Source organism: Arachis hypogaea, chromosome 12, assembly GCF_003086295.3.
Source record: "Arachis hypogaea cultivar Tifrunner chromosome 12, arahy.Tifrunner.gnm2.J5K5, whole genome shotgun sequence".
In the NCBI taxonomy this organism is placed as follows: Eukaryota; Viridiplantae; Streptophyta; class Magnoliopsida; order Fabales; family Fabaceae; genus Arachis; species Arachis hypogaea.
Window position 1 is genome coordinate 2,807,931 of NC_092047.1, and position 17,268 is coordinate 2,825,198.

The 17,268-nt window shown below is 33.5% G+C and overlaps 2 protein-coding genes across 4 annotated transcripts; both read left to right on the forward strand.

Moving 5' to 3' along the window:
- The first annotated feature begins 765 nt into the window (after nucleotides 1-765).
- Nucleotides 766-9,601, forward strand: LOC112726344 (putative disease resistance RPP13-like protein 1). 3 transcript variants are annotated; one of them, XM_072208521.1, is made up of 7 exons: nucleotides 769-4,617; nucleotides 5,426-7,452; nucleotides 7,694-7,741; nucleotides 7,908-8,003; nucleotides 8,465-8,694; nucleotides 8,841-9,097; nucleotides 9,194-9,601. In XM_072208521.1, the coding sequence occupies exon 1, from the start codon at nucleotides 961-963 to the stop codon at nucleotides 4,120-4,122; it is 3,162 nt and encodes a 1,053-aa protein (XP_072064622.1). In that variant the 5' UTR covers nucleotides 769-960; the 3' UTR covers nucleotides 4,123-4,617; nucleotides 5,426-7,452; nucleotides 7,694-7,741; nucleotides 7,908-8,003; nucleotides 8,465-8,694; nucleotides 8,841-9,097; nucleotides 9,194-9,601. The 3 variants fall into 3 exon arrangements, with proteins under 3 accessions (XP_072064621.1, XP_072064622.1, XP_029146313.2); XM_072208520.1 differs by lacking the exon at nucleotides 7,694-7,741 and having other exon boundaries at nucleotides 766-4,617; XM_029290480.2 differs by lacking the exons at nucleotides 7,694-7,741; nucleotides 8,465-8,694.
- Nucleotides 5,479-7,434, forward strand: LOC140172816 (putative disease resistance RPP13-like protein 1). The gene has a single exon (XM_072210009.1). It carries the CDS (start codon nucleotides 5,479-5,481, stop codon nucleotides 7,432-7,434), a length of 1,956 nt encoding a protein of 651 aa, XP_072066110.1.
- Nucleotides 9,602-17,268: the final 7,667 nt, after the last annotated feature.

Here is a 17,268-nt window from a genome sequence, read left to right on the forward strand (position 1 = left end):
CAAAGACTAGTAGTGTCCATTGGTGACAGGGAAACAACACCCCTTGCAAGAATTAAAAAATGAGAAATTAGAGCAAAGCCAATTAAACACTCCACTGCTATGAATTTTCTATGTTATCTCGGAGGCGATACTGGGTCTTGTTGCTAAGGAACAATTGAATTGACGCCTTCCAAAGAGGAATTTTAACTGTTAGTTACGTAGCAATGTAGCATGTATATGCAGCACTTTCTTTGGAAAGTTTTCTTGGTTTTAACTCTGTAGAATTTCGTGATATTGTATATCTCTAAGAAGAAGACAATACCATGATTCATGTGCAGTGAAGACAATACCACTTGCTTCATTGTTGGGAAAACTTTTATAATACATGAATGTTGTTGAACATGTACATCAAGTCAAAAAAATTTCATCACGTATTTACTGTAAAGTAATGTTTGTTAGAAACAACTTCCAAAAGCAAAGAGAAGAAAAACTAGACCTTAAATCCTTAATTAATTAGGATTAGGAAAGTTAACATTGCAGCATCAGCATCATTATTTTATTATGATCCCTAAACAGCTCATGAATCATGATGATTTTTACTGTGATACAAAATTTCCACAGAGACTACAATTCCATTGGTCCTTCAAAAGTTAGTTGGAATTTCCCACGCCTTCAAAAGTTTCTTACGATACGAATAAAGGCTATACGCAGTTACGTTTTACCTTCCAAAATAACAATTAACGATAACAATTAAAAATATAAAGAAAAATAATGTTATATTAATCATTTGTTTCATCATTCAAACAAGAATTTAAATTACCTCAGAGACTTGCTTGACACCTTCTTTGTACACATGATTAAGAAAACCACTCTATCGAATTCACTATACCCTGACACCATTGTTCTCTTACCTTCTCCGAAAATCCATTCACTTTTCTGTTTCCTTAGTTGATCTATTCAATTTGTTGTTGAGATCATATCATGGCCGGTGCAGTTGTTGGTGGAGCTTTCCTCTCTGGTTTCATTAACATTGTCATTAACAAGTTCCTTACAGAGGATGTGGCCAACAAGGTGTTTGGCAAGAAGCTTGGCCCTAACTTGGTTGAAAGGCTGAAGACTGCTCTGTTGGGTGCTGAAGCTCTTGTTGCTGATGCTGAGATGAAGCAGTTCGGTAATCCATCTGTGAGGAAGTGGCTCGATAGTCTCCGGGATGCTGTTTACTGTGCTCAGGACTTGCTGGATGCTGTTCTCCTCAAAGCCACCACTCAAAAGAATGCAAGTTCTTCCTGGTCCCTTAGCTTCTTCATCAACCGAGATACAAAGATGGTAGACAAGATGGAAGTGGTGGTTAGAAGAATTGAGGATCTTGGAAAACAAAAAGATTTCCTTGGTCTTGAAAAGATTCCCACTGGTAGCTCATCATGGAGGACTCCATCCACTTCTCTTGTAAAAGGGACTGTGTATGGCAGGGAGGATGACAAGAAGGCCTTAATCAAGATGCTGAATGACAACTGTGAGCATCACTTGTCTGTGTTTGCTATTGTTGGCATAGGTGGGGTTGGTAAAACAACTTTAGCCCAATGGCTGTACAACAATGAAGGGGAGTTCATGAAGGGATTTGATCTGAAAGCATGGGTTTGCGTTTCGGAGAAGTTTGAAGTTGTTGAGACTACAAGGAATGTCATAAAGCAGCTACATGGGGATTCTTGTAGTCTCGATGATTTCAATTCACTTCAAAATGCTCTGAAAGAAGAATTGTCCAATAAGAAGTTCTTTATTGTTCTTGATGATGTTTGGAGTGATGATGGTGACAAATGGAGTAATTTTATGACCCCTTTCCAACAAAATGGGAATAAGGGAAGTATTGTTCTTCTGACTACTCGGGAGGAAAATGTTGCTTCCGCAGTTCAAAATTGTCGCCCTTATTTTCTCAAGAAGTTGTCGGAGGACTATTGTTGGTCAGTGTTTGCAGAAAATGCATCTTTTCCACAATCAAATGGGAGAGCAGCACTTGAAGAAATAGGCAGAAAGATTGTCAAGAAGTGTGATGGCTTGCCATTAGCTGCAGAAACACTTGGTCGTTTGTTATGTACAAAGCACGATGTTGAGGAATGGAACAAGATACTAATGAGTGATATTTGGGGATTTTCTGTGCAGAAGAGTAAGATTATCCCAGCATTACTGATAAGTTACTTCCATCTTCCTCCACATTTAAAGGGTTGTTTTGTTTACTGTGCTTTATATTCCAAAGATCATAAATTTGAGAAAGATGATCTAATCCTTTTGTGGATGGCAGAAGATCTTTTACCACCACCAAAAAGAGGAGAGAGTTTAGAAGAAGTTGGTTGTGAATGTTTTGATGAACTAACTTCCAGATTATTTTTCACAAAGAATGAAGACTTTGGTGATTATTTTGTGATGCATGATCTGTTGCATGATTTAGCAATATTCCTTGCTGGAGATTTCTATTGCAACTCAAAAGAACTTGGTAAAGAGGAGATAAAGATTCAGACTCGGCATTTATGTGTAGATTTACGTCATTGTAGCTCAAAATTTTATAATTCTATTTCTAAAGTAGAATCTTTGAGAACATTATTATTGTTTGGCGCTTTCTCATCTCCCAACTGCAACATTGAAGCGGCAACATGTGAGATATTATCAAAGTGTAAATACTTGAGAGTTTTATCCTTTGATAAACTTGATGTGTTGCCTAATTCAACAGGAGAATTGATCCATCTGCGCCACTTGGATCTCTCTTATACTCATATAAAGACATTGCCTGAGTCTTTGTGCAGCTTGTGTAATTTGCAAACATTGAAGTTGCGTCGTTGTTATGAGCTAACTTCGCTGCCTAGTGGTTTTCATAATCTTGTGAGTTTGCGCCATCTTGATATTAGAGGAACTCATTTAGAAGAAATGCCTAGAAAAATGAGCGAATTGAATCAGTTGCACGTTTTAAGTTATTTTGTTGTGGGCAAGCACAAAGACAATGGAATCCAGGAGTTAGGAGGGCTGGCAAATCTTCATGGATGCCTTGAGATTAAGAAGTTGGAGAATATGGTTGATGTGAAAGAAGCAATGAGTGCAAAGATAATGGATAAGAGTTACATTGATGAATTATGGTTGGAATGGTCTTCAGGTGATGATATAGTTTCAAGCACACAAAAAGAAAGAGACATGCTCGATAACTTGCAACCGCAGAATGGCTTGAAAGAGTTGAAAATCGAGAGATACAAGGGTACAATATTTCCAGATTGGTTGGGGAACTGTTCCTACCAAAACATGACAAGTATATCTCTAAAGTCTTGCAAGAATTGCTGCATGCTGCCTTCACTTGGACAGCTGCCATCTCTTAAGTCCCTAAGCATTAAAGGTTTGGATCAGCTGAGGAGTATTGGCGAAGAGTTTTACAAGAATGAAGGAGATCATCATTCTTCGCATATTGCACCGTTTCCCACACTGGAGACTTTGGTATTTGATAGCATGCCATGTTGGGAGGTGTGGCACGTATCTGAGTCGGAAACATTTCTTCAACTTAGGAATCTTGAAATAACAGATTGCCCAATGTTAAAGGAAGAGATGCGTAATCAGGTATTCTCCAGGATAGTTTCTTCTTTGTCGGATGTTTCCAAAGTTCGCAAACTACTTATGGGCTACCACTATATAACCTCGCACACCGATGCCATGTTTCTTGATGAGGATACTTTAAGAATTAGGGGAAGTGAATTTGTGAAGGAGTCTGCATTGAAGGCAATGATGAGCATCAACCATCTATGTTGCCTCCAAGAAATACACATCGAAGGGTGTAGAAAACTAGAATTCCCAGAGCAACAACAGCACAAGTATGATTTGGTAGAGCTACAAATAGAACACAGCTGCGATTCACTGACCTCCTTGTCGTTGGATGTCTTTCCCAATCTCAAGAATCTCCAGATAAAAGTGTGTAGGAATCTGGAATCAGTGTCAATGTCAGAGGCACCACACGCTGCTCTTCAACGTCTCTCCATCAGTGGATGCGACAAATTAGTGTCATTAGCAGGAGAAGGACTGGCTGCACCCAACTTGACTCATCGCAATGTTAGCAGGTGCTCAAAGTTGGAGGCATTACCACGTGACATGAAGAGTCTACTCCCAAGTTTATAGTCTCTCGAGATATATGGTTGCCCAAACATTTGCAGGTTGCCAGAGGGTAGTTTGCCGCCTAACTTGAGATCACTTGGTTGGGGAAATAGCGAACAACAAATGAGGGATCTATCATGGATGGCCAACTTGCACGCCCTCACTCATCTTACCATTGAAGGTTTTTTGTGTAAGAACATAAAGTCATACCCAGAGGTGGGTTCGCTGCCTCACCTTCCCTCCCTTACCACTCTCAACATATGCTGGTTCGATAATCTGGAGACATTGGAGTGCAACGAGCTTCTCCGCCTCGCCTCCCTTCAACAATTGCACATTTCATTCTGCTCGAAGCTGAAGAATATGGAAGGAGAAAAGCTGCCTCCCTCTCTCTTGCTATTCACAATGGAATACTGTGGTTTGCTGGGAGGATTATGCAAGGATAAGCATCAACAAATTTGGCCCAAAATTTCCCACATCCCCACCATTCAAGTCAATTTCTGAATAGAGATTTCTGAGCAGGTAAATCTCTAATCTTCATGTTTCTCATGCTACCACAATTAAATTCACACACGCATAAATTTCCATTTCCTTCAAGAGAAAAAAGACAATTGAACTCGTATGCCAAATTGCATTCTTTTCTTTCATTTATCTCGGAACCTCTCACTTTGCACTTGTAGTTCAACAAATATCTTTTCTTTCTTTCACAAACTCATTGCTCTCTCTAATACTTATTCACATTCATATTTCTCAATAAAATCACATTTACAAAAGAACATAAGAAGTAACATGAAACAAAAATTGAAAGACAGTGACTATCTTTTTTGTTGAAAAGATTCTTTTTTTTTGTTGGTATGTTTCTCTCTTCCTCTCTATAATTTTTATTTTTGCTTTGTGGAAAGAAAAGAGTTATAAAATGGTATATATGTGCAGTTTGTACATATATTAACCTGCAGTGGGATTCAAATGATTCAAGAAAAAGCATTGTCATAGAATATTTGATCTTTTTGGACTGAATTGAAGAGGATAGCTACAAATATACAGGGTTATTTTTTATATAAAGTCAGTGTATTATGTGTATGGAAAAATTTTTCCTTTTATAACTTGTAGTATTATAACCGTCAATCACTTTAGTTTCTTTATAATTTCTCTAGTTCTGCTTTGACTTCCTGTTCTTGGATATCATTTCTTTTCACTGTTAACTCTAAAATTAAATGAATAATCCAACATTGTGTTCATGAGGTTTTCACATAATTGTGTCTGTGGTTATTGTGATGACATTATGATAAACACTTAGTCTTGAGATGTATATATATAATTTGTTTTTCAGGAGATACTTTGAAGATCAAGCAGCAATTGTCCTGAGTGCATTGCAGTTCTGGAATGGATCTTAAATGCCAGTTTCAGTCAAAGCAAGCAGAAGAAATGAAGATATTATCAAAGTGTAAATACTTGAGAGCTTTATCCTTTCATAAAGTTGATGTGCTGCCTAGTTCAATAGGAAAATTGATCCATCTGCGCCACTTGGATCTCTCGTATTGTTCTATTAAGACATTGCCAGAGTCTTTGTGCAACTTGCGTAATTTGCAAACATTGAAGTTGTTTGGTTGTTATGAACTAACTATGTTGCCTGGTGGTTTGCATAATCTAGTGAGTTTGCGGCATCTTGATATTAGGGGAACTTATTTGGAAGAAATGCCCAAAAAAATGAACAAATTGATACACTTGGATGTTTTAAGCTACTTTGTGGTGGGCAAGCATAAAAATAATGGAATCCGGGAATTAGGAGGAATCTCAAATCTTCATGGATCATTTGAGCTTAAGAAGTTGGAGAATGTTGTTGACGCCAAAGAAGCAAAGAGTGCAAGGATGATAGATAAGAAGCACATTGAGGGCATATTGTTGGAATGGTCTTCAGGTGATGAGATAGTTTCAAACAAGCAAACTGAAAGAGAGATATTGGACAGCTTGCAACCTCACCATGGGTTGAAAGAATTGACAATCAAGGGATACAGGGGTACAATATTTCCAGATTGGGTTGGGCATTCCTCCTACCAAAACATGACAAATGTATCTCTACAGTCTTGCAAGAATTGCTGCATGCTGCCTGCACTTGGACAGCTGCCATCTCTTAAGGTCCTGCGCATTGAAGGTTTCGATCAGCTCAAGAGCATTGGCATGGAGTTTTACAAGAATGAAGGCGATCAACAGTCTTCGCCTATTGCACTATTTCCCTCACTGGAGAGATTGGTATTTCGGCATATGCCATGTTGGCAAGTGTGGCAGTTACCTGAATCAGAAACTTTTCCTCAGCTCAAGGTGCTTGAAATAGTAAATTGTCCAATGTTACAGAGAAATATTCTTAGTGACGTATTCTGGAGAATCATTTCTTCTTTGTTGTCAGATGTTTCGAAAGTTCGAAAACTACATGTAAGTAGAGATAGAGGACGATCTGAAACGATGCATCTTGATGAGGATACTTTATCAATTAAGGCATGTGAGTGGGTGATAGATTCTGTATTTAGGGCAATCGGCATCCACCAACAACAAAAGTATGATTTGGTAGAGCTACAAATAGGGAAAAACTGTGGTTCACTGACCGCATTGTCGTTGGATGCCTTTCCCAATCTCAAGAATCTCGGGATACATAGGTCTGGTAATCTGGAATCAATTTCAATGTCAGAGCCACCACATGCTTCTCTTCAACATCTCTCCATCTCTGAATGTCCCGAATTCGAGTCATTTCCAGCAGAAGGACTGGCTGCACCCAACTTGACTGATCTCGATGTTATCAGGTGCTCAAAGTTGGTGGCATTGCCACGTGGCATGAATACTCTCCTCCCCAATTTGCAGTCTCTCAGGATACAAGATTGCCCAAAGATTTCCTGGTTTCCAGAGTGTGGTTTGCCGCCTAACTTGAAAGAGCTTACTGTCGGGAGACAATGGAGGGATCTATTGCCGACGGGCAACTTGGATGCCCTCACTCATCTCACCATTATTGATGATTGTGGGTGTCAAAGCATGATAAAGTCATTCCCAGAGGTGGGTTCGCTGCCTCACCTTCCCTCCCTTACCACTCTCAACATATGCAGGTTCTATAATCTGGCGACATTGGAGTGCAACGAGCTTCTCCGCCTCACCTCCCTTCAACAATTAGACATTCGTATGTGTCCAAATCTGGAGAATATGGAAGGAGAAAAGCTGCCTCCCTCTCTCTTGCTACTTAAAGTTTATGACTGTGATTTGCTGGGAGAACACTGCAAGAACAAGCATCAACTAATCTCGCCCAAAATTTCCCACATTCCCACCATTCAAGTGGACTGCAAAAAAATTGTCTGAACAGAGATTTTCGAGCAGGTAATTCTCTAATCTTCATCATTCACACATGCTACCACAATTAAATACAAGTCATACCAAAAAAATGATAGCTTGATTTGTGGAAAGAAAACAGTTAAAAAAATGGTGTTTTTTTCTTTGCCTAATTTTTATGTTTATGCTTAACCAAATTCATTGTACATATCAAATTAAATACGGCTATTAAAATGATTTCCGAGATTGAAAAATGTACTTGTTTCTAATCCTTTTTTTTTAATCAAAGAGTTACCTATCGTGCTAGAAGATTCAAAGCAAAAGGAATCAGCATGAGGTATATAAGCTTTCAAAATAAAAGGATCAAATTATTGCTGTATAATCTTTTCAACTGCTTGCTGGATTTGTAACTCTTAAGTTGAATAGATGGAGAGTTATTTATATTATTATACACTAATCTAATGCCTTGTATAATTTCTTTTGAACACGCTATCGATAAACAGTTTTCCCAAGGTCTCGATATAGCTAATGTCATTAGAAGGTCAAGTTGCGATGAAGCCATCAGACAACAATTTCATCTCTATCAACTTCACTTATTGGTGAGTATCTATCCTTTTTTTTTTTGAAATTATTATTTTTAAATAAACTAAAATATAGGCTTACCATGAATTTAGCCAATGGTCTTTGTCCTGGTATGTGCAGTTTGGACATATATTAAGCTACTTAAGATTCTGTTCTGAAATGTCTATAATGAAAATCTTTTCTTTCTAACTTGTAATATTATGGCAATTAAATTATGCTTGTTGATCACTTTATTTATCTGTCTAACTGCATTTAACTTCCTCTTTGCAATTTCACATTTTGGTGGCATTTATGTTTGTTAATTATCATTTCACTGATGATCCTAAAATCAAAACAATGATCCAACATTACTGCAGTACTATGCATTTCAGAAAACCGTGTAGAAAATAAAAAGAACTGAAAGACTATAGAATGATAACTGTGTTTGGTTTTTCTGATGAAAAACTTAGTCTTGAAATGTTATTAATTTGTGTATTAGTGTGTGAGGAGAAAGCCTCTGAACTCTGCATGAGATACATTGAGGAATAAGCAGCAATACAGAAACATGGGAATACCCTTGCTGTCACTTGAGTAGAGAAGGTCAAATATTCTGAAACCGAAACAGTGTCAATTGCAGAGAAGGAGAGGGAAACTTGAAAGCTAAAATGTTGTGGATAGTTAGTTGCCTGCAATGGTCAATACAATGCATATATGAAGAGGCTTGATTGAGTATGATTAAGTTGTCCCTTTCAGCACATAATCTTTATATAAATTCAAACCATATTTACATTACCTTCATTCAATCAAAAGAAGTGATTTCTGTTTTAGCTTCAGGTTGGTATAGTTACTCTATTCCTCTCTGCAATTTACTTCAGGTTGGAGAATATGGCAGGAGAAAAGCTTCCTTTCTCTCTGGTACTATTTCAAATTCAACACTGTCCTTTGCCCGGCAAACGCTACAAGAAAAAGAGTCGCAGCTAAACTCTTCATGAAGGTAACATACACTTGATGGATCTAGAGGTATTGATCTTTGATAGATAACTGCAATGCTGGAGGATTTGCTTTCTTTCTGGTTTCAACCATTAAAATGTGCATTAGGCAGCTTCTGTGGCAATTGCAACTTGGTGAGCATGTAAGTACATTTGTCAAAATTTTGCATTGCAGTATATTATTTTGATGTCAATCTTTTCTCAAGCTGAATTTGTCCCTTTTGGTTCTGTTTTTGAAGCTAAAGAGGAATGCAACAATGTTGAACACATCATTGTGTATTTATCAAGAAGGTTCTTTCATAGTCCTTCAACTTTGAGGTGTGATCGCTATCCGTGCTCTCTAGCCAAAAAGTACGTAAACAACGGCTATCTATTGTATCATTGATTTCACCATTTAGTTTATGTGGTTATGTTCTTGGACAAGAGTTCTGCATGTCTAAGTTTTGAGACTTGTTTGTAGCTTTGATTTGGAAAATAGTGAATATTTTTACCTTCCCGTGGGGTTTTTTCCTCTCACATTGAGAGGTTTTTCCCCACATTAAAATTTGATGTTGTGTTGTTCTGTCTTATCTTCAATAATTTGCTGGTATTAACAATTGCCTTTCACAGGTTTAATTTATTCCCACCATTCTTAGTGTGAAAAGTAATTTTACAATGTTACTGTAAAATACAATTAAGTCTATTGCCTAAGAACCATAAATATATAGGGTTCTCGTAAGATTAGATGACTACAAAAATTATATTAAGGTAGATGCTATATGACTAGTAGCTTAATGTTTCCAAAGGTGCACACGAGGAGGAAAAATCTTGGTTTCTAGCTTGGTTGAATATACCATATAACCGAAGGAAACCAAATTCAATTTGGTTGTTGTACTCAACTCAAGAATATTTATTAAGAACGCTGTTTATAATTAGAACTGAATATAATGCATCAACTGTTAATTACCTTGAAATGTTTGCAGCTTGCAGGGATGTTTACAAGAACTAATAATCTCTTGGCATATACCCAATTTTCCTTGAATAAATGAAAGTTAAGAATCATGTTCTTCCAAAAGGAAATTCAGTTCATTAAGTACTTCCACGGCATTGTCAGTTGTTAAAATACTTTAAATAAGAGTTGGCTTGGCTCATCAAGATCCAGGAATGTCACAAGTAGAGGGTCACTAATGCAGTACTTAAACCATAGTAGCATGTCCCAATTATAATCTAAGCAAAAATCAATATACCAAAAATAATAATGATGGTGATAATAATCAATATCTATAAACCACATTTCTCAACTTGGCTTCTTGTTGCGTTATGTTGCTGGAAACTTTTCTTTTATCATGTGTCTATTGCACAGAACATCGGAAGATGAAGATGTATATCAATAATCCTACCTAAAGATTAAACAAACAACTCCTAAGGTGAAAATATATAAAGTAAGGAAAAAAAATACTATACATGACAAAGTATAAGTTATTTGGAAAACTGAATCGTTCAGTCTCAGAAAATTTTAATTCCATTGCTACATTGGAATCTCTGAGGACATCCTTTTATGTCAACGATTTGTTTAGCATGGAAAGCATAGCATCAAAGTTTAAATACTTGAGAGGTTTATCATTTGATAAACTTGATGTATTGCCTGATTCAATAGGTGAATTGATTCATCTACGCTATTTAGATCTCTCATGGACTAAGTTGACCATGTTGCCCAGTGGCATGCACAATCTTGTAAATTTACTGCATCTTGATATTTGAAAAACTCCCTTTGAAAGAAATGCCTGGAGGAATAAGCAAATTGAAAGAGTTGCAATTCTTAAGTGATTTTGTTGTGGGAAGACAAGAAGAGAATGGAATCCAAGAATTAGGAGGCCTTGTAAATCTTCATGGAACATTTGAGATTAAGAAGTTGGAAAATGTTGTTGAAGGCAAAGAAGCAAGGAGTGCAAGGATAATAGATAAAAATCACATTGACTACTTATTGTTGAAATGGTGTTCAGACGATGATATGGTTTCAAACACACAAACGGAAAGAGATATCCTCGACAGCCTGCGACTGCACCATGGCTTGAAAGAGTTGGCAATTGATGGATACAGAGGTACAATATTTCCAGATTGGTTTGGGCATTCCTCTTACCAAAACATGACACGTGTATCTCTGGTGTATTGCAAGAATTGCTGCATGCTGCCTTCACTTGGACAGATGCCATCTCTTAAGTCCCTGTGGATTCAAGGTTTGATAAGCTCGAGCGTATTGGTGATGAGTTTTGATAATCTTTATGTTTCTCATGCTGCCACAATTTAAAGAGGAAGACAAGAATTCATTGTTGTGTATCCAGAACTTTTGAGTATTTCTCTAGATGTATTAAGCAAATGGATGAATCAAATTTACTGTTTTTGCCATGTATGATTATATGATGAGATATCAGCACATAATCTTGTACAATAGAAACCATATTTACATTACCTTCATTCAATCTACAAGTTCTTTCAATGTGGTAAACTGGACTAATATATTGGGATCAGAAGAGGAGATTTCTATTTTAACTTCAGGTTGGTATAGTTACTCTATTTCTCTTTATAATTTACTTCAGTTTGGAGAATATGGAAGGAGAAAAGCTGCCTTCTTCTCTGTTACTACTTCAAATTCAAGACTGTCCTTCGCTCGGAGAATGCTGCAAGAAGAGTTGCAGATAAACTCTCTATGAAGGTAACTATAAACTTGATGGATCTATGGGGATTGATATTTTAAATTGCACTATCTCGTAGTGTCACTTTTAGATACCAACTCAAATATATTTTCCAGGGGCCTGAAGAGATAAATGGATCTGTTTTCTTTATAGATTCAGCCATGAAAATGTGCATTATGCAGCTTCTTTGGCCGTTGCAACTTGGTGAGCATGTAAGTACTTTTGTAAAATTTACCATTGTAGTATTATTATTTTGATGTCAAATTTTCCTAAAGCTGAATTTGTCTCTTTCGGTTCTGTTTTTGAAGCTAAAAAGGAAGGCAACAATGTTGAACACATCATTGTGTATTTATCAAGCAAGTTCTGATCATCTTCCTATGTGTGAGGCCCAGGCAAAACAATTTTTGGAGTGTCTCTCTACATTCCCATTAGTATATTAACCTGATCAAGTGAATAATCAGATGGTCTAATCTATTCTCGATTAACTGGGGATTCTTAACTCATAGTTCTTCAATTCAGAGTTGTGATGGCAATCTGAGCTCTCTTGTGGAACTACCAGAAAGTTTGTAAACAGCAGCTGCTTTTCTGCTGAAGTTTTGCTCGTGTTTCATTGGTTTCATTTTGTTGATGTGTTCATATCCTTGTACAAAGAGTTGCGCATATAACCGAAGGAAACTAAATTCAAATTGGTTGTACTAAACTCAGAAATATTACTGAAAATGATGCATCAGCTATCAACTAGCTTTAAAATGTGGTACTAAAATATTCCTAGTTTTATATAGTGTCCGTCGGTGACACGAAAACAACACCATTTGCAAGAAAGGATTTAAAGAATGAAAAGTTAGAGCAAAGCCAAATAAGCACTCCACTGCTATGAATTTTCTAGGTTACTACCGATACTTGTCTTGTTACTAAGGAATCAGTGACACCTTCAGAAGAATAATTTTAACAGTTAGTTATGTAACAATGTAGCATGCATATACCACTTTAATTTCGTTGAAAAATACTCTTGGTTTTAAACTCCATAGAATTTCATGATAATCTATTATATCTATCTATTCTTAATATATAAAAGTAGATACATAAGCATGCACCATATTACTTTTGAGACATTTCTTTCCTCCTACTAATGCCATGTCAACAATATTGTTTACTTGGCACAACTTTAGAATCAACCACTCCATTCTTGCCAAATCAACTACTATTTCCAAATCAGCAAAAAAAATAAAATATACAAATAAAAAACTAAAAAATAGAATCCAATAAATTTGTAACCTCCAAATACATTGAATTCATATTTCTATATTTATTATATCTTACCGTTATAAACAACACAATAAATTTATAACCGCAACAATTAATTTATAAATTAAAAGTTTAAAAAATGAAAATTATATTTTATTATTATAATTATGTTTATTATAATCATTTTAATTTTTGCCAATGAGTTATACCTCAAATAGCATAGTCTCCCATATTGGTCGCGAGTTCGAGTCTCTGTATCTTTGATAAAAAAAAATCATTTTAATTTTTAGAAGTAACACTAGGTACAAAGAACTATTATTGTAGTTTTTACTTATTATTAAAAACAAATTCTATTTTATTTTACCAATATAAATTTTGAAAAGAATATTTGAAAGCTAAAAAAAAAAACAAATTTATTAAAAGAGTATCAAAACGAAACCAAAAAATATATGATATTAAACATACATTTTCATATTAGATACATTTGTAGTATATAAGATGCATCATGCATGCATGTTTATCTCAAAACACTAATTAACTATTTTCTTTTTTTTTTTTTTACTAAAAATGTTTAACTTTTAGCTTTTGTTGCGTATATTTGTACATATAAGATACATCATGCATGGATACAAATCTAATTATATAATTATTACAATAATTATGTTGACCTCAACTCTATAAGTTTAGGCCATTGACTACGTTAATTGCATTGCCAACTTTAGAATAATTATTATTTGACACAACTTTAGAATTAACCACTCAATTCTTGTCAAATCAACTATTATTTTTAAATTAGCAAAAGAATAAAACATACAAATTAAAAACTAAAAAATAGAATCCAATAAATTTGTAACTTCCAAATACATTGAATTCATATTATTCCTATATTTATTATATCTTACCGTTATAAACAATACAATAAATTTATAACCGTAACAATTAATTTATTAATTTTTATAAATAACTCACCAAAGGTAATAAACATCCATATTACAAATGTCATAATAATATTATTAATCATAATAAATTTTACATTATAAGTATTTAAATTCTATACCATTTAAACTACATATATAAGTCTCTTATCACTATTCCTTCACATAACATCAAATTTAGCACAAAAAATTTATTTTCGAACTGCATATCTCAAACTTACTCAATAGAGCATCATTCTTTTAGAGCAGAATGATTAGATCTAATAGTCATGCAATGAGAATCTGATGATCAGGTATGACAAAAAAAAATCACAACATGCATCATACATTCACACTTTCTCAAATATCATATACCTAATGATAACATAAATTGAATATTGGAATAGGAAAAGATCTTCATAATTTTAGCAACTATAAACGAAATTGATGACAAATTAGGATAGAACTGTGTTAAATGTAAAAAGTGTCCGAAGAAAGCATATATTAAAAAAGAAACAACTACATTTGTGGCACATGTAATCAAACACCATAATATCCAACAATAAGGTAACTCTATATACTTTTCATAATATCATCTATCAAATTATTAGTTGTTAGCCCAATACTTATTTTAGATTCAGAATTCAATTAAAGGTTTTAGATCAAAGTGTTACAACAACTTTTGTACTATTTGATGGCGACGCAAAAAACTTATTGGGCACAACTGCTTTAAATCTAATGACATTTCAGAAAAATAATGACATTGAAGCACCACCCCATCAAGAGATTAAGGAGAAAGAAAACTATACAAATTCAAGACACATCTTCTAACTCATTCTAGTATCTCTAATTTTAAGGTCAAAATGTGCCACATGTCACTCTCTCATTACAATTGAAATCAAATCTTTTCCTCCAAAATCAAAGAACTCTCCTTTCTTCTCTCTTCCTTTCTCTATCTCTCTCATTTCTTCATTCACTCTATCCCTCCTAACTAATTACGAATTTGACCATCAAAATATACAACATAACATTCTCTTATTGTATTTAAATTAAATTAAAATTAAAATTAAAATACTAAAATTGAAATATAGCTATATTATATATTATATTTATATATATATATTATATATTACTAATTTTAAGGCCAAAATGTGCCACTCCTTCATTACAATTGAAATCAAATCTTTTCCTCCAAAATTAAAGAACTCTCCCCACTTCTCTCTTCCTTTCTCTATCTCTCTCATTCCTTCACTCACTCTATCTCTCTTATATATCATTATCATTATCAATGACTAATTACGATTTTGACAGTCAAAATATACAATATAACATTCTCTAATTGTATTTAAATTAAATTAAAATACTAAAATTGAAATATAGCTATATTATATATTATATTTATATATTACTAACTAATTTAATAACTAAAATGTGTCATATTACACTCTCTTATTAAAATTTAGAGAAAATATTTTTCTCTAAAATTAGTAAACATCCTTCTTATATTTTCTTATCTACCTCTCTTTTTTTTCTATTTCTCTCTATCCTTCCTACTCTATATATAATTTATAATTCATATTTTATATTAGTAATTTGACAAATCAAAATTTGTCATTAGATATTTTTATTATAATTAAAATAAAAAATTTTCTCAACTTTCAAAATTAACAAACTCCCTCTCTCATTCTTCTTCTTTATCTTTCTCTCTCTTTTCTCTCTTTTTCTATTTTTCTCTACCTTTATGTTCTACAAAAAATAAAATTAACAACATAATATAATTTAAATAAAAAATATTATTATATACATATGTTTTATTTAAATTTAAATTTTTACTGCTTATCTTTTTAATATATATTTTTTATTTCTTTTCTTTTAAATATTTATTATATATAATTTAAAAAAAAAATAATGTTGTGATTAAAAGTTAGAATCAAGATTCAATTGTTTTTCAAAAAATGAGTTACTTTTATAACTATCAATATAAATTTTTTTATGTTAATATCTAATTATAATTTTATATATATAAAAAAAATTATTTTTAAATAGCAAGTATAAAAATTAATTATTTCTATTTGTGTAACAAACTTAATACCTAATCAAATATAAAAATATACACGTTAAATTCTTTTAAATTTTAGATAACGAATGTTAAGATTAAGTAAAAAAATTAAACTCTTTCATTTGAAAATAATAACTAAAATTTATTATTTAATTTTGTTTAAGATTCTGGTCTTCTTAGCCGATGGGGACTTTTGCCCTTAAAACCATTTTATAAAAATCGTTTAATGCTATAAATTTTTCGTGTCATAATTTATAATATCAGGACTTACTTCATTTTAAAAGACTTATATTTCCGTAATAGTATTACGGGTAAAAATACTAGTGTATTTCTAAATATTCCAATAAAAGAATCATCATGAGCGCCTAATGCTGTAATTATCTATAGTTCTTTACAACATGCAAATGTCGAAATTTTGTTCGTGCAATAGTTAAAAGCTTCCTCAACTTGCAATTCTATAGCTGTAGGTCTTCTTTTTCTTTTAATTTCTGAATTGAACCAGTAATAACTGTAAGGGAATAGCGCAAACCTATTAAAACAGTACTTCAGAAAACAGAGAATAGGTCATGATATATATAGCTTCCAACACTCTTATTTAACAATTTAAAGTGTAGTTTATCTCTCAAAAAGAGCCCCTTTTTTTGTGTAGAAAGAAATAACAAGTAAAAAAGAAATAATCATGAGTGTCTCAAACTCTCACTCAATCACTGATAAAGTTGCAGAAAATCGTACTATTGCCTTGTTCGTACAAAGTTGAAACCTTCCTCAACTTGCAATTTCTTTAAGTCTTTCATGAGTTAAAAACACAAGTATGAGCCATTACTACAAAATTTAAATTCAATTCTTAAAATCTTTTAATATTACAATTTTGGATAAGCCAATAAATTTTAAAAATTTTTATGAAATTAAATGATTTTTCGATTTAAATCTAGTTACGGTTTTACATTTTACATGTTTAATTTATTCTTCAATTTCAATCTCAACTACCTTGCTGTTCACTACAAATTCATTTCATTGCATGCATTATTAGCTTGAATAAGAAATAATTATTTTAGACTTCTTTAGTTTGTTATGTTTCTTTCATCTTTTGTATAAGAAATACATAACTCTTAATATAGTACTGAGTGGTGAGTGGTGACTAGTAACTAATATTAGCATAACTACTTAGATTTGATGTATTTGAGAGAGATTAGTTTGGTAGTACTATTGAACCCAGTCCCATAACATAACACGTTAGTTGAAAATTGAAACTTACCCCAAGATGCATTTATGTTGCCTGCATGAAATAAAGTAGAATCAAGGGACTAAAGTTAGTGAGCCAGCTGGGACGACTTGAAGTCAATGTCCTCTTGCCTGAACCTGAATTATTGGAAGGAGCAGCTCCTCATCACATCACATTATACAAAATTAAATATTAAAAAAAT